This window comes from Takifugu flavidus, chromosome 18, assembly GCF_003711565.1.
Source record: "Takifugu flavidus isolate HTHZ2018 chromosome 18, ASM371156v2, whole genome shotgun sequence".
Lineage (NCBI taxonomy): Eukaryota > Metazoa > Chordata > Actinopteri > Tetraodontiformes > Tetraodontidae > Takifugu > Takifugu flavidus.
This window is the reverse complement of record NC_079537.1, coordinates 10,561,194-10,579,150: the sequence shown is the minus strand read 5'-3', so window position 1 is coordinate 10,579,150 and position 17,957 is coordinate 10,561,194. Positions and strand designations below refer to the sequence as shown.

The following is a 17,957-nucleotide window of genomic DNA, read 5'->3' as shown; positions in this document are numbered from 1 at the left end:
AGACTCACATTAGGAGGTTAAAAAATGGAGAGTTTATCATTTATAATGCGTGTAATGTGATTCCTGGTAAAACACACCAAATATCTAGCTTGATGATTTATTTTAGCCGATGTTGTTGATTCATGTAGCGCATCTTCTGGTTTATAGTCATACAGTCATTCTGAGACATCACTTGTACGAGCCTGCCAGAAACACCAAAGGCAGCAGTGCAACTTCCGTAACATGAGGGAAAAAATGGGACGACGTTGAAACTTTCCCCGAAAACAAAGGAGCCAATTTAAGGTTCCACCACACCGCTATTAGTTCCGGCCCATTGAAATGAGAAAAAAATGAAATAAAAACGCTTTACAAGCTACTTGAACCCAGAAGTAATCAGTTATTTAGTTGCAATTAGTTGCGGTGAAGAGGTGAACTACGTTTTTGCGTCACTTGCTAGAAGGTTAGACTAAGTGTAAAGTGTAAATAAAACTGCAGAGCTCAAGGAAATAAGCAGGCACTTGTTTGATGAAACAGCTTTTAATTACAGGTGATGACATTAGCATTTCTTACATTCAGCATAAGTGCTAAGCGTCCGACTATCACATGCAAAGCAAATCATGGAGCTTATTCCACAATAGATTACCAGTGCCATCTATATTGGTTAGAAAGTAGAAATGAATATCATTTCTACACCCTGTGACCAGTATGAATTGATAGCTCTGTATGGGCAGTGGTAATTTCAGAATGTCAGTCACAACACATCCAGAGGATCGTGTCATTTGCTTTATTTTTAATGTTGCTTTTCATATAATTTCTGAGAGTTGGAATGAAAGGAAATCACAAAGAAATGGAGCAGATCAAGCATTTTGCATGTCCACACAGAAGTCACATTTAATAATAACAGTTTTTAAGTTTGTTTTTTAACACATTTAATCACAGAAGCAACCCTGCAACGTTTTTTTTTATAGATGACAAATGTCTGAATAGGTAAAAGAAACCATTTTACAAATACAATCACCTCGTCCAACATGAAACAAATAACAGATGGAAATGCAGTGGCGAATTAAATCCATGTTACTATAAGACTTTGAGATGTCAAAAGGTGCAACTGTTGAGAAAGCTTTGCCCCGCGACCATCAATCATACACATGGTGGCATTCACACATTTACATACCAATTATCTATGGATCCTTGAATACATATGCATACACATCAACATACCACCAAAAGGCAAATGAAAGCAAAGATTGAGAAGTCATCTTTCAAGATATCAAAGAAATGTTGCCACTGCACCCTTTTTTTTTTAACACGACATCTTACTTATATATTCAGATTCAGATATAAGCAAAAGTCTTCTAGTGTTCAAGTATTTTATGACAGAAAGACACTGCACAACTGTCGAAGAGAATCTGTCATCTCAAGCAAACTCAAAGATTTTAGGATTAAGCTTTCCGGAATTATTTATTAATTGCTAGTTATAATGACAATTCTGATAGTAATTATGACTTGGTTTGATTGTGAGTTTACCATAAACTTGTCTTAATTTCACAGAGAGATTGTCACAGTGTTACAATGGAATGAACCTTCAATAAGTGGATTTGGGATACAGTTAAGGTCACACAGCCGCCCCAGTAATAAAAAGGAATGTAGAGGATCCATATAAATATTTACAAATACATCTTTATACCATTTATATTTAAACAGCATCAACATAACTGGACAAAAGGCTATCATGTTGTTGGCTGCAATATAACACTCTTATTCACATGTTTACATTTGCCATGTTCTCCTCAGTGACCTCCAGATGCTTAGTTACTCCCCGGAACTGATACTATCACAACACAGCATGAAAGTCAATAGCACAGGATTCATTTGAACGAAATCCGATGTGAGTGCAACACAAAACATGCCCCAGCATGTCACACATGAGAGGGGATCACGAATGGTGGCGGCAATGGAATGATGACCAACCCCTGTATTCTCGCCCAGAGCTGTACGCTTGTTTGAAGGCACCGCCGATGGTTTGCTCAACACTCGATCTGAGACTGGAGCTGCCGCCGCAAAGTCAGCGTGCGCCTGTGAAGCTGCTGCATCTGCTGCATGCGGTCTCGCTGGCGGGCCAGGTTCTGAGGCATGGGATAGCGCTGGCAGCCGTATAAAAAGCGATAGGGAATGCGAATGTGGCAAGCAGTGGCTCTGCAGCGAGGCTGCGGCATGGGGGGCAACAACATCCAACGCTTCTTCTCAGCGCAGTAGCGGTAGGCCTCCTTACGGTACTGCTTGTCCACATCGTCGCTATTCTTCCAACCGCCAATGATGAAGACGTCCTCGTTGAAGTGGCAAATAGCAGCGCCCTCGATACTGGTCACCTCTGGCGGCAGGCTCTCCAAGATCTCATCAGAGATACGCACACTGATCTTCTGCTTAGCAACCTCATCCTTTATTGTGTAAATCTTGGGGCAGCAGGAGGCCGTGTGATAGAAGTTGGTGGAGGCCACGGCCATCTGGAAAATGCAGTAGTTGTCGATGAGGGGCAGGGAGTCGACGTCTTGCCACTGGCGGCTGTCCGTGTCATAGCGAGTGGTCACCGTCTTCAGTCCATCCTCGTTGTCCGTATCGACGGGCGTGCGGGCTGTGACGTATACGAAGCGCTCCTCTACAGTCACTGCCTTCACATCACGCAGGATTTTGGGCGCAGATTCCAGATTGTGCCACTTGTCCTGCTCAGGCTCGTACACGCTCACGTCCTTGAAACCTGGGCTGAAGTTCCCATGGCCTCCGATGCTATACAGTACATCCTTTATGCAGGTGAGACCAAATGAGTGCTTACGTGTGGTCAAATTGCTCACCTGCTCCCAGGTGTTGCGATTTGGGTTATAGCGTTCCACTGTCTTAGCAAAGCCCGGTTCCATAGACCCCGCCACGTAGACGTGGGACTCTGTGGGAGCGATGGCATGGCCATCTAGGTGGTTGTGGATGTGTGGCAGGTTGACCCAACGATCCTCGTAAATAAAGTAGCCCACACATTCACTCAGGTAGTCCCCTCCCTCGGACACCCCACCAACCACCATGATTACGTCCATGTTCTGGCCAAAGCGAGGCTGGAAAGAGGCCGTGTGAGATGACCAGAACTCCATATCTGCAGACTTAAGGTTCTCAAAGCGGATCGCGTGGCCCTCCACTGCCTCCGACACCAGCCGAAGACAAGCTTCATTTCCAGCCACCAGCTGTTCGTTTTTCACCACCCTGGCCAGGTAGGTAGGCTTGATTTGGGGAAGCCTCAGCAGACGGAACAGCTCCTCGAAATAGCGAGTACGCTCCTCTGAGTTCTTCTGCACCCACTTCACCACAGCCTCGAAGAGCACCTCCTCAGAATCCACAGTTATTTCCGCATCAGACAACCAGTTGTGGACTAGATGGAAAGGGAGAGTGTAGAACTCGTCATCCTGTATAACCTTGTGGAAGTTGCGACGGATCATGTCTGCAGCCCGTAGAGCTAACTGATCCAAGGTATACATGTGGGCTAGGCTGTGTACCGCCATACAATTAGTCAGACTCAGCTTCTTCTTCAGGAACTCGCCACAGAAATCCTTTAACTGCACCAGCAGGAACCTAAGGTAACAGGAATCAAAATTAGACAGTAAAATACCATTTAGAAGAGTTAGTGCACAACCCAGATGAACACTTTATGGGCCCTTGCTTTGCCTATCAACAAGAGGGTCTCTCTCGTGCACATGCATGGAGGTGAGAGGAGGAAGACATCCTACCTGTCAGCCAGCTCCAGCACTTCATGAACATTGCAGGTGCTAACGCGTATTTCTCCTGTATACATGTACTGGATGACACCCTCCACCGTATCCGGATCAGGCCCTAGTTCTGAGCTCCATTCCTTCATCTCTACCCGTCCGGACAACGATTCGGAGAACTGTCCTCCCAGCAGGGGGGTGAAATAATCAGTGGCCGCCGCCAGGACCGATCTGTGCGCGAAGACCTCGCAGCTTTGCACGCTCCCGTTAGCAACCCCGCTGAAAACTAGCGTCACGTCGCAGAACAAGCCCTCCTTCCTCTGTTCATTCTGCCGCCGAGAAAGCTCCGAGCAGTGGGAGGAAGAGGTGAAGTCCTCGGCTTCTTCAGCGTCCCCATCTCCCGTCAGTGCGCTGGGGGTCGGGGGGGCGCTGCTCCTGCCTGTGTCCTCCGGGTTCGGGGCCGCCGCTGCCATCCTGCTGCGGGCGTCGGATGTGACCAGAGGAGGGAAATGAAGGAAACTAGAGAAGGAAAGGAGGCGACATACGCAGCCACACATACATGGAGCCTAGAGGGAACGACAGGAAGTGCGTTTCATGTCAGACGCTTGCGCGACTTCAAGCGGTGCAAGTATGCATTTTATTTATTTTTTTTAAGCCACGGTAAATTACACAGATAGCCGAACACAGATGCATAAAACGCACCGAGTCGATTTTCGTGGGCTGTCCAGTGCTTAACGTACCTCGATTGTGTCAGAGTGATTGAAGCGCAGGGAAAATAAATGCAGGAACTATCTTCAGTTTAGTAAACAGCAACAGCGCCGCTGACATGCGCAGTGGGGGAAAGGCGTGACTGCTGCTGACGTCAATGGACGCGCGTGCGGCGAAGCGACACCGGGGCGGTAACATGAAAGCCTGGACTGGAGCGCGCACAAAATGGAACACGAACCCGCAGCGATGAGTTCCCCCGGAGACAATGACGTGGAGGGTTCTCCGGCGATAAGGCCGAGAGACTGACGCACCACCGAGAGGCACTCGGCGCTCGACGTCAACGTGTCAAGAAGTGAGAGTCGGGTACATTAATGATACTTTGAAAATTGCACGAAAGAGTCAGGTACATAAAGCTGGTAATGAAACCATGCAGACGGAGTCAGATGCATTACATTAAAGCCACTTTGAAACCTTCATGGAAACGTCTTCAGAGACTTAACTGATAGTCATTCAATTCTTACAGCAAGCGGGTGCTTTCTACTGGATGCATAGCTACTACACAGATACATAAATCAGATACTTAAAGCTGAAAAGAAAAACCATTTCTATAAACAACTGCTGCTCTAGGCCGCTGTGTGAGTGATATTAATTTACTTAACCCATCATCGAGGACCTGCAGGGTGTTGATCTTCAAACCAGGACCAGGAGTCTGGTCACAAAGCTCCTTTGTATGCAACATTGTGCTTTAAGCTTCCCGCCCAACGTCAGAGTTGTGAATTAAATATACAGAAGTAATTAGTCAATTCAGTTGTTCTAGATGCTGTTAAGCCGACCAACTCAGACCTCTCTCCACCAGCACCTTGGTTCTCTAACCAGAATCATAGGTGCCCTGACCCGAAACCCTTCAGTCACGTCTTATTCTCAAAAGACTTTTTAAAAGACCATAATCATGCAACACAGATTTTAATTTATTTTACTGATCAACATTTAGTAAATACATACAGTATATTTAGATCACATCAAAAGACTACAATGAGCTGTGACAACAGTGCCACATAATTCTACATTAAGTACTAGCAAAAATAATAAAGATCTACATTTATTGTAAATTGTTCAGTTCTTTTGATTAGTTGGCTTCTTCAACAAAAAAATATTCCAACATTTTATCCCTGCTGAGAAATAATATCTTCTAGTGACATCTACAAATTACTTGTAAAATAGTTCCATTTTTGACACACTGACATTACATATGAAAACAAATCTGACACATTTGTACAATTATTTTTCAACATTATTACACCTACTCATTTTCCGTTATATGATGTCTTGGTACAGATATTATTGCACTATAATTTCACCTCTTTCTGCAAGCTCACGACACTGAAGAGGGCTACACTGGTTAACAAAGCTGTGATTCAAAACCTGTGACAGGTGCGAGTTGAAAGCCCACCTTAGAGTCCCGTTTCACATGTTTGGCTGTTTAAATCTGGGGGTTCACAGTTTAGCAGGTTTTACGAATGGTACTGCAGCAAATATTGTACGTTTATGGCTATATGAACAGAAACATTCTGCCACAGAGTGACGCATCAGTGTGAGGCGGAACGCAGATGTTTGGGTCCCTCTCATTACATGGACATGTGTTCAGGAAGGACGTAAGAGATGTCATCCCAGGGGTGGCGATACAGACCCTGCTTTAGCCTCTTTTGGTCCAGGTAGTGCCCTGTAGTGGAAAGGAAGAGTGATTGTCACACACGGTAAAAGTGTCCTCCAGGATGCACTACAGCATTAAAAAAAACATATGATTTATTTACCAATAAAGCCCATGCTTCGCCCGAGGACAAAGATGCCGTTTAATGCTCCAATTTCCACAAATTCATCAGCTTCATCTCTGGGAAACATGTTGAAGGACAACAGCAGTTACACATTTTTCTTATAGTATTAATAAAGTATGGAAAACAGACTTGTGCTATGCTATTAATGTTAACTGAGTTTAGTTTTGTCTCAAAAGGTGAGGAAAATATCACAAAGTGTGGTCAGACCATATCAAATTGAATTTGAACATTTACAGTATTTGTATGAAAAATCAGGGTGTTTAAATAGTGTGATTAATGGGACATTTTAAAACAATGTGTTGTTAATTGCATGCACATAAATGTATATTTAAAATGTTCTCCAAACTTGCAAAAACCTTAACACCCTATGAGCAGAGGCACTTGATGTGTATTCTTATAAAGAACATATAAACATGTCATCTCACCGAGTAAAACCACCACAAGTCCTCAGCAGGTCTACGAAGGCTACACCAATGAAGCCATCCACATTCAAGATCAAGTTGGGTTTCTAAAAGTGGAGAAAAAAAATAAATCAGTATAAATAAAAGAATGTTTTTTTAATGTTAATGTTATTAACTGATATAACCATATTGACCTTGGACGTGGTAATCTTCTCTACATCTAGAGCGTAGTCCAGCAGATGGGTGGAGGGGAAGTGTTGCTTCACATAGTCCTTCAAGATCTGAACTCTCATGTCTGGATTGTTAATCTAGATGGAAAGGAGACCTTCCTTTATTTAAAACAATGGCTCTATGATCAGGGTTGCCTAAAGCAGATACACAACCTCTAAGGACCCATGTACTCACAGACTTAACCCTGTGTCCTATCCCCATGATCAACTTTCCATCCTTCTTCATCTTGTTCACAAACTCCATGGGGAGCATTCCGCTGTCAAATGCCTTACTAAACTGCTTTGCTGCAGCATCCAATGCACCTCCAAAACGGTCCCCCTGATAAAAAATTATTGATAAAAAGGTTCTCCAACATTCAAACTAATGTACCTTAAGCACAGACAAGAGTCTTACAATGGTGAGAAGGCCAGAGGTGAGACTAGAGATGAGATCTTTGCCCGCTCGAGCGCAGACAATTGTGTTGTGGGCACCGGAAACGGCAGGCCCATGATCGGCAGTCACCATAAGGCACATCTCAATGAACTGGCAGGCGTACCTCGGCAACCTGCGGAGAAGAGCAACAACAACGGCTATGATGCTCCGAGGTTTTTTAAGGGTTCTTACAACAGCTGCATCAAGAAGCCAACCTTCTCTGGAACCAGAGCAGCCCCAGAGTTCCCCCCAAGCCTATTTCTGATTTGAAGACCTCAGTAATGGGCATGCCAGCATAGATGAGCTCCTGACCCCTCTCATCACAGATACTGGTCATAAAGGAAGCAGGTTTACGGATGAGGCCCAACTCCTGCGTCACACAAAGAGAAAGGTACATTTCTCTCCATCAGTGATTCCACTCTCATTTAAAGCCAACTTTTGTCTGAGATTGTATAGTCAGAACTCTTGATCCACATTACTCTCTCAAGCATACTCACTCTTGCCCAAGAATAATCCATCGGGACTGTGGGAGGAGGCACTTCTCCAGCTGGCTGAATAACCCCTTTGGAAACAAGATCCTCATATACAGATCTAAACAGGCAAAACAAATGAATTAAATCAGCACTCATTCTTAAAAGAGCACTCTGAGCAATCTGAAAAGAAAAAAAGCATAATGCAGTGTTTGAACTGAAGAATGTATGAAAAGAAAAATTGTGCTGACTTGATGACTTCTCCCAGTTCATCAAAGCTCTTTGGGACAAAGGCACCAGCCTCCTTCAGAGCCTTGTTCTTGGCTACCGCCGTCTCAGACGCCTGGTTGGCACAAGCCCCTGCATGGCCAAACTGGACCTAAGAGAAGGAATTGGCCCGGGAGTTGTCAGAAATAGTCCGGGTTTTTCTTAAATTGTGAAAATGGTGCTATGCTGCACACTCACCTCAGAGGAGAACATAGTGGCGCAGGTGCCGATGCACCAGCACACTACGGGCTTTGTGATCCTGCCACGTTTAATAGCCTCACAGATCTTGTACTCTTCTGTGCCTCCAATCTGTAGAACACAGGCCGTCGTGACTGTCTGAGGCCAATCAAAGGCAACGGTGTTGATTATTCCTCACCTCTCCCAGGACAACAATCATCTCCACTCCAGGAGTGTCTTGATAACGCAGGACATGGTCAGTAAACACAGAGCCTGGGTATCTAAATAAGAACGTATGGTTACACACCAGTTCACACTTCACAGTTGTGCCCAGCAGATCAGGGATATTTACCTGTCCCCACCAATGGCCACACCTTCAAAAACGCCATCGGTGGTGCGGGAAATGATGTTGTTGAGTTCATTGGACATGCCCCCTGAGCGGGACACGTAAGCCACGCTGCCAGGTCGATAGAGCTTGGAAGCAAGGATGTTATCCAACATGCCTCCGGTATTTCCAATCTTGAAACAGCCTGGCTTGATTCCTCCAACCTGAACAAAAACGCAAGCGTCTTCTCAGTTAGGGGCATAGATTGATACCGACAATGGGAAGTGAAAGAAAACTTACAGTTGCTGGTCCAATGATAGTAACACCCTTTTCATCAGCAGCCTTGATGATCTTCCTGGTGAAAGCTTCTGGGATTCCCTCAGCAATGATGGCAATGGTGTGAATCTAGAAAACAAACAGTGGTGCTTAGCTTTCACTCCACATGGTGCAGGCTGACTGTGCATTTACCTGTGGGTATTGCATGGTCTCCATAGTGCTGTCAAAGGCTGAACGCAAGGATGCAAAACTGATGAGCACGTCCACGTCAGGGTGCTTCTTCATGGCATCACTCATGTTCTTATAGACAGGGATGAGGATCTCTTTATGGCCCCAGTAGAACTTCTGCTTGTGGTCTCCGCTGAAAGGTGGAAAAGAGCACTCACTTAACTGATTTCATTCCATGAAATGCACCATTGAGATCCACAACAGTGACAGTAGCTTAAAGCTTACGTGAACGGGTAGACCATGGCTGCAACAGATGGCTCCTCCCTGGAGCAGACATAGTCAAAGTCCAGCATGCCCTGCACCGCTCGGGTCTGCATACCCCACACAATGGACTTGGTATGTTTGCTAAAAAGGGTTGTTGCTTTAGCTGCAAGACAAAGAAATCCACCTTTTATTCCCATGGAGAATCAACTGATTAATCTATTAATAGCAATATTACACTGATAGCACTGAAGCGTTTTGAAAAATCTTGGAGGATGTTTACCGAGGCTGTGTGGTTTATCCTGAATACTTTAACAGGTACTGAATAAAGAGCACCTGGACAAATCAATATTTTGGCTTCTCCCATCCATTTTCTTAAGGGGCAATATTAACCATCGTGTTCTCACCAATTGGTGCTCCAGTTTTGGCCTTCTTGGCTGGAGAACTCTCCACTTTGGCTTTGTTCTCAGAGAAAGAGGCCGTTCTGCTGGATGCTGGGGTCTGAAAAAAGAGTTGTAGTGCTGCTGAGCAAAGCAAGTAATGGTTCGGTGGAGATTAATCTGCTTTACGTGGTAAAACAGTGGTCTTTCATAATTTAGAGGATAACTTCCTTTATTTAACAGAAAAGCAGAACAGTGACCCTTATGGTTTTTTTACTTCTCCATTTAAAGTAAACAGAAAAAAAATACAGCCATGTGTGTGCACAGGTTTCAGAAAGCCCATGCAATGCAGCCTTAATGGTTGCCTTGGGACAGCTAATGCATTACTGCTGAGGTCTCACTAATAGAATAGTCTTGGCGTAATCATACGTCTGTTGTTCGCTTGGAGCTCCTGAATATTCCCCATAATTGGCCAATTCTGTCACACCACCCAGGTCACAGATGGTGTCGCTAGAAGAATAACGCGAGGTCATTTGTCAGTCACAACTGGGAAAAACTTGAAAAAAGTCACCATGATCAGAACCAAATATCCCTATGGAGTTCTGCTGCCCGTCCTCAATTAAAGCTGCTCTGCAGCAGACACGAGTGTACACAGAGGGAACCATTAGTCACGGCTGACGCGAGTGCCTGTCACGCTTTATGCTCCCGGCAGACGGCAGCATGGAGACGCTGCTCATTTCTCCCTGGGCAGAAGCCATCTATGAATCAAGTTTAGCAGACAGCTCAACGGGTCTGAGCTCCACCAGCATCAGTCTCAATACTGAATCCCTGGCAGGCGCTCAACACTAAACCCAATTGTGGATAATGTAATCATTTAAACAAAGACAAACACAAGAAAAAATACTCATTTAATTATGTGGTACAGCAATTGTGTGCTGGTGTCTGCCTTGTTTTATCTCGTTTGGTCTTTTGTTCCATTAGGATTGGGACCGGTTACCTGTACACCACTGAGGCGCCTCCTCCGGCCACCATGGTCCAAATCCTTCCTCGGGGGTTAAGCAGGGTTAGTTTGAGGCTGGCACCACTCTTGGCATCGAGGTCAGCGATGTAGGCTTCCTGTGAAATTCACGGTAAAGATGTGAAACAGAGGTTTGATATGAGCAGGGCCCACAGCAGCATATGGTGGATGCTGTGGTTTGCACCAGCAGCGCTCCACACTGTCGTAAAGTTTGGATTTTAGAGCGCCATTAATATGAAATGTTGTAGAAATACACAAGAGATGATGAATGATGTGCAACAGTGGTTGTTTGTGACAGTTGGAAACCAGCTGGTGGGTGATGGTGGCGGGGGGAGGGGGGGTACCAATCAAAGTCTCCTGCTGTCTCCCACCTCCACTCGAGATGCTAAGCAGCCCAATTAGAGCATGGACGGAACACAGGCAGACAGTCTCAAACAAGCTGCTGTATATAAGGCTTAAAATAGAAAAGATGGCCACATCACACCAAGAGTGGACAATAAAAAAAAAAAATTAGTTTATTTTCAGGACCCAGATTTAGAAACAAAGTGTACCTGATTAGTTTTATAATCATCAGCTCATCAACTGCTGCAGCGGACGACAGATGAAGAGGGATTTGTTTTGATCTGTTATTTATTTAGATATAAAATATTCATACTCAAATAAATTAGTTAATTTAAAAGAAAAAACTGTTTTTCCCTTCAATTAGTAAGTTCTGTTCCATTTTTTCCTCCTGACCTCGACCGGCTTAAGTTTAGTCCGTCATTTTGCCGATTCTCCAGAACGCCCCTCACCTCAGGATAAGCCTCCCTGCCGAATGGTGGAGGGAAATCCACATCCCCCCACTTGGCCTTGCAGATGTAGTCAGCTGTGGCATCGATCTTGGCCGCCATGTCCAGCACAAAAACACCCTCTTTGGTGACCACTTGCAGAGGAGGAGAAGGAACACTGTTAATGTCTCATCCATCAAACTCCTAGCTAGTGAGATTCTTTGTCTCAGCAGAGGGCCTGAGCAGCAAACAGGTAATGGTGGATCGTAATGGGGCACCACAACTTTCCTGCTGTCTCTGCAAGAGGCAATCGGGACCGGAGTGACTTCAAAGCAGCAGAAGCATACTCAGCAGCTCTGCTACAGCCACAGAAACATCTGCCAGAGGGCATGTACTGGCACCCAATTACTGTATCATAAACACAAGCTGCCCTGATCAAACGGCATTTGTTTGAATTATTTAACGTTTTCTCCATCAGTGTTAATAATATCACAGTATCTACTTCAGGCTTTGAGAGTCAAGATGGTGTTTTTATTACAAATACAAGTTTGGTGTCATCCATTTGGATCTGTTATAATCCATGTAATATACCATCTTTACCTTTGTCTCTATGCAATGTCTAATACACTAATAATAAAATCTAAACGTCATGGTTGTTTACAAGGGGCACATCCAGGTAGCAAAGAGAGTGAGATCAAAATAATTCACCTACCAAGTGGGTTGATCTCCAGATATGTGAAGAACAAGTCCTCATAGAAATTAAAGAGCCCCACGATGAAACTGGACAGGACCCTGCAGGCAGACGACAAAACAGCCTGAGGTCTTTCCTTTGTAGACGTTAGCATTGAGTCTATGAGCTTCTCTCATTTTTAATAGCACATTCATAGTAATCCAACATTAAAGGGTGACTTCCCCCCACTTGCCTGTTGTGGTGATCAGGTTGCTACAGTATCTATGATGTTAGTAAATCTGATTTCCCTTAAAAAGGCAAATCTTTGAGGGGGAAAAATACCTTTAACTCCTGCGGAAAGACAACAGATAAATATAGATCCGTGACTTTTAAAGATGTCTGGACAGGAAATGATCCACCTATAAATTAGATTCAGCAAACTGCGCTGCAGGGTAGAAAATCACATTTGTCTTCACCTGTCAAAACAAGGCAATGAGGAGTGGGGGAGGAGGGGTGGTGGTGGTGGTGGGGGGGGTGTCAGTATTTTGCACTCCTCTCCTGTCTGACAGTTTTGTAAGCAGCTCCGGGCCGTTGTGACCGTGTCAGCCTCCTGTCAGGACTATGACTGGCCCGGGAGGCGAAAAGTGAGACCAAAGCCCAGCGTGACGCAGCTTTCCATGACTGCTTCTGACATGAGGGCAACAGAGGAGGGTGATGGGGAAGGAGTGGACGGGGTGAGCGACTTCTGGTGCCGTTTTTTCCATGGCAGCGAAGACCGTAAACACAGCCACCGCTGCACAGATAAATGGGTGAGCTGTGAGCAGTGGAGTGGCTGAGTCGTAACTGTCAAAGGAACGGACGTGCTGGGAATGAGGCTGTGGAGGAGAGGGCTGGGGGAGGGCTGATTGAAGGAGGGCAGGGGAGGTAAGATGTCATTTTTCTAATGAAAATATCCATCCAAGAGCCTCTGCCCCTCCCACCCTTACAGCCAATATCAAACAGGCTTTCTTTTTTTTAACTACACTTCCACCAACACAGCCACTGTTCGCAAATTAATAAATGCCAACAATTGCAACCTTTACAACTCTGTGTTCTCCTACACATGAAGTGCAACAAGCATTTATTTCAAACTATAACGACCTTGTGCTTTGCAGATTCCTCTCAAATCATATTTCCAGCCAACTCACGATTTCTTGTCATTGGGGATGAGGGTGAGCAGCTGCTTCTTCACCACATCTTCACTGATCTTTTCATCCACTCCTATTAAGAGCTTCTTGGCCTTGGCATCCACATCTCCAACGTCCACCCCTCCCTCGTGGTGAAAGAGCACAAAGTCACCCTCCCGAGTGGCGTAGATGCACACGTAGAACTCCTCCTCCTGAACAAGTGAAAGGACGCCAAAATTAGTCATTTGTGTGGTATAATGATTAAAAAGACTAATGAGTGCATCACCTGCTTGTGGGGAACAAATGGTTCGATGAGGAAGTTCTTGAGGACACCTTTGGCTTTGCCAACCTAGAAATAATCAAGATGACAGTTGTTTTTTTAAGATTGTGACATACAAAGAGATTTAAAAAACACCATATGAGGATGAATATTTACATATTGAGTCCATATACTATTACTGGAGGAGTGTGAGGAAACTAGAATATTGAATAATACAGGCTTGTTACTTGCTCCAGTTGGTGACATTTGGAAACAGAGGGAGACAGGTTGAAAAGAACGAAAAATGAAATGTCAGGCTCATTACTTCAGGCAAAGCTTCAGCTCATTTGATCAAGCCCTCACTGTTTCCGGAACAAAAGAATAAGTAAAAACTGGCTGAGAGGCAGCCTGAAATCGCCAAAATAAATCATGAAAAGGTCAAGACCCCATTTTCATTCTGAAGAGAGAAACTAACACAAGAGGCTACTAAAGGGTGAGGAACAAGGAAATGAACCAGCCACTGTCTTTAGTGAATTTTGAACATCTATATCCTGACTCTACTGACAGTAAACAAGCAACTGCTACGACCAGCCATGTAAAAGCCAAGATTATGGAATTCAACATTATAAATAAAGCAAATCTACAACCATGCTAGAAGCACAAGTCACAATCAGCATGGTGCTCCAGGTTTCATTACATTTCAGAGCAGATGCCTCTAACTGTACATGCCCACATCCCTCAGAGCTTTATGGGCCGTCCTGGTCTCCCCGGGACCTCTTGTTTTATGAGGCAGAGCAGCATCTCAGTGATGAAGCTGCTGTGCTCTGGTTACACCGGCAGCAGGAAGGATGTTTATTCACCGATACCTCAAGCTTCAGCCGACAAACTGCTGACCGATTACGAACCCCTAAATGATGTAAGCGGCCATTTAACATGTACGATCTAACAACAAAAAAAAGCTAGACAATCATACAAATGCACGGTGGAGGGTGAAGGGTGAGGTCACGGGAGGCGGATCTGACTAAAGCACTGGAACAATATTGATTGAAGGAGCGTTTGGCTGGCTAACAAATATCAGACAGGGAGTGGGTGGATAACATACTGTCGTCTCCCTCATGAGGCGGGACTTGAGCCAATCTCTGACGCCATTCAGGTCCAGGTTGACGCCCACCAGGCCCAGCTTCCCTCGTCTCTTGATCAGCTGGTCTGGCTTCACCACCAGCCTCTGCAGCACAGTAAATGATTACAGCCCATTTTAGCAGGACACGGAGGAGATTAACACACATGAGGGTGAGGTTTGTGCAACTTTTGGTGGAGTTTAAACCACTTGAAATCATTAGCATTTTTAGTTCAAGACAAATACGTCAACTTTGTAATGCACAGAACGGCTGTTCTAAAAACAGCCATGTTTTGCAGTGAAATCAAAAATTCTAAATAGATGCAAATGTGTGCCAACAGTTAATGTGATTGTGGAAAATGATTAACCAGAATTTTACTAACGTCACTTCTGACGTAGAAGCAAATTTAGACTGAACCCCCAGCGTCCGAGAGATGCAATTCAGATAAAGAGGATGAGTTATGACAGTGGGTCCATTAGTATCTGGGTGCTCGCCAGTGAACAGGGAGAGAGAGAGGGCAGAGGGTGAAAGTTAATGTAATTTTGTAATCAATTCTACCGGAGCTGTATCTCCACATCCTCTACGTATCCTCCAGATAAAAACCTGCAGTGGTGCTGGAGACTTGAGGCTTTTACGTTCCAAGATGCAAGAAGAATGCTTTTAAATGACATTAAAGCATCTGCTGTTCTCCTGCTGCTTCATTGTGACAGCAAACGTGTGTGATAAGAATTGCTGTGTATCCCTCTATACGACCTGATCCCCCACCTGAACCAAGAAAGAAAAAGCCTTTTCCTTTTTATTCCTCTGTGCATTGAGATTTTATTTCCACTAAGATTTTAATAGAGCTCCTGGCTCACTCTGCTGTCTGTGATGTCATCTAACATTAGACCACTCCACTGCCAGCCCAAGTAATTGCCACCATTAAGACAAGATCACCTTCCACAGGCTCAAATTGGTGCCTGCTCCAATTCATTTATGGCCTATAAATCAGTCTAATGTAATTAAATCTTCACTTGGGTCAAAAAATATCTATATTTTTACTTGACTGTGCACATGCAGCGTCATTCAGAGTGGTTCTTCTGGCTCACCTCAGTCAGGAGCCATGGATGCTCCTTTGCTAGTCGGTCAAAGTCTGTCTCAGCCGTCACTCTAGCATAACGGAATCTGTTCTGGACAGCTGCAGATGTGCAGATGTACTTGTAGAGGAACTCCTTTCCCGTCTGTTCAGAGATGGCTTTGGCAGACATGACTGTTCAGGGAGATTAAACAGACGAGCAGTGGCATGAATGAAGACATTTAATAAATATCCATCATAGACAGAAGAGAAGGAAGGACATCTTTCTGCAGTACTGAGGAGAAACAGCGTGGAAACGCAGGTTATTGGCAAGCAGCATTTAAGTTTCTGCAGCTTATCTGCAGGATTTTGCTCTTTGCACGGGCAGGTTTGGTTTAGAGTGACCTCAGAACGACACGGATGTCGCCGCTAAAAAAAATAATCAACTACAATCTTTTTGAGCCGCACACTAATCAGGACAATCAATGCTAATTTGCTACTTTGTAAATGTGTACTCCAGAGGTCTATCTAAACGCAGAGATACATTTTTATGATGGAGGATATGGGAAGCAGAGTACAGCCAAGCGATTCTTCTGAAGAAACTAATTAAAAGACAAATTAAATGCTTGTATGAAGGTCAAGAAAAAACATCAATTATTCTGTTTTGTATCACATTATGCAAGCAGTAGGGTAGTAAAATTATACTGCATATTAGGAGGAAGGCTCATATTTTATATGTTTGACTTCTAATTTGGTAAAACTCTCAGAACTGTTGCATTACCAGTTTAACATTAACATATAATTAAGTTTCATTGACTAAATGTCTAATTAAATTTATGCACATTTTTACAATGTGGGGGCTGGTCTGCTTGATCTTTCAGTTCAAGTCCTCAAATAAACCTTTCATGTCAATTATTAATAAGAAATGAGGCTAATCAAGGGTAAAAATATTACACGCTGACTAATAACAACCTTTTCTAGGAGGAACAGCCGTTGCATAGTCTTTTCCAGGTTGATGTACCTGCTCCATCTACTCCTCCGATGGGCTTCATTAGGCTGAAAGCCCTGATGTCAGCTCCAACAAGGCTCCCTGAACTACCTGCTGCCCCTGGCACCCATTTCTTAAGTGGATTAATGGGACTGTCCTGGACATTTTTTCACTATTGATCAGCAGTGTCCCAGCGTCACAGCCGTACTGCGGTGAGCAATGAGCCTTTTTCATTTATTTTTTTTTCCTGCACCCAGATTTAATTTGTCAACCACTTTCTTCAGCATGTGTCCTGCCAGCGATGTTAAATATCACAGCAGCAAAACATGGAATCGGGTAAGAAAGGGCCAGTTTGTTGGCAGCTGTACCAAAGATGGAGATCACTTAAATTCCATTTAGTTCGTTTATTTTCTCTCACATAGTTCTTTTCCAAGCCGGTCAAAACGGATGAATTACAAAAATGCTAATACTTTATCTCTAATCTACTGATGACAGAGTAGGATACAGGTTTAAACTGTAGCTGACAGAGCGGTCCAACTTGTTTTATTTTTGTTGCCAAAGAGGCACAAAGAAACAATTGTTTGGTCGGAGGGAGGAAAAAACATTCATTCTTTTTCTTGAAAATAGTGAAAAACCAACCTTATTGTCTTTAAATTCGATCTTCTTCAAAGGCGAAGTAAGTTTTGTGTGGAGGTCTGAATTTCCACCGATGTGTCGCTTCTCTCTGGCCGAACACAGGAAGAGAGGAGCCGGAGGAGAGCGCACGAGAGCGCACGAGAACGGCTCGTCTCGGTTTTGTCTCCACTGTTCATCTGCCGATAGGTTGTCGGACATTTCCTGAGCTCTGATTGGTTGGTTTCCGACCATGCTCCGTTGCTGCCTTCATGAACAGTGGGAATTAGGCCACATCAGCGGACGATTACGATGTAGAATTTCCACGAAAATTGTATATTATTTCTAATATTGAAGCAAAATCACTTTCACGCTTTTTAGGCAAACTTCACAGTTGCATAGTTGTGTATAATAACTATTTCAACAACAAATGTCAGTCAATTTTTGGAGTTTTGTTTATTGAGCGTCTCCCTTTTTCTGTTACAAATTAGGATTGTATAAAATTATTCTGTATAATACATAAATTTAAAATGAGATGATGGGAAACAGTGGCATAATTTTTTTTCTTGTTAAACCTCACACCACTCCACTAAAAAGCGAGATAATTGGGCTTCGATGACGGTGATTGGTTAACATTGTCCTTTACTCACACATCAACCAATAAGGTGATCGC

General features: G+C 44.1%; 2 protein-coding genes across 3 annotated transcripts; both read right to left on the bottom strand.

Moving 5' to 3' along the window:
- Positions 1-497: 497 nt before the first annotated feature.
- On the bottom strand, positions 498-4,614 carry klhl11 (kelch-like family member 11). Of its 2 annotated transcripts, XM_057014243.1 has the most exons (4): positions 4,466-4,614; positions 3,747-4,291; positions 3,524-3,591; positions 498-3,391 (listed from the first exon to the last, which is right to left on the bottom strand). In XM_057014243.1, exons 2-4 carry the CDS (start codon positions 4,280-4,282, stop codon positions 2,007-2,009), a joined length of 1,989 nt encoding a protein of 662 aa, XP_056870223.1. In that variant the 5' UTR covers positions 4,283-4,291; positions 4,466-4,614; the 3' UTR covers positions 498-2,006. The 2 variants fall into 2 exon arrangements, with proteins under 2 accessions (XP_056870223.1, XP_056870222.1); XM_057014242.1 differs by having other exon boundaries at positions 498-3,591.
- A 766-nt stretch (positions 4,615-5,380) lies between these two features.
- aclya (ATP citrate lyase a) lies at positions 5,381-17,473 on the bottom strand. Its single transcript, XM_057015509.1, has 25 exons — positions 17,312-17,473; positions 15,719-15,879; positions 14,615-14,737; positions 13,540-13,602; positions 13,275-13,465; positions 12,130-12,209; positions 11,442-11,572; positions 10,630-10,748; positions 10,034-10,142; positions 9,660-9,807; positions 9,277-9,418; positions 9,016-9,184; positions 8,848-8,952; positions 8,575-8,771; positions 8,422-8,503; positions 8,244-8,354; positions 8,030-8,157; positions 7,806-7,899; positions 7,524-7,678; positions 7,291-7,441; positions 7,072-7,215; positions 6,861-6,974; positions 6,691-6,773; positions 6,245-6,321; positions 5,381-6,153 (listed from the first exon to the last, which is right to left on the bottom strand). The coding sequence occupies exons 2-25, from the start codon at positions 15,875-15,877 to the stop codon at positions 6,059-6,061; spliced, it is 2,970 nt and encodes a 989-aa protein (XP_056871489.1). The 5' UTR covers positions 15,878-15,879; positions 17,312-17,473; the 3' UTR covers positions 5,381-6,058.
- Between the last annotated feature and the right edge of the window lie 484 nt (positions 17,474-17,957).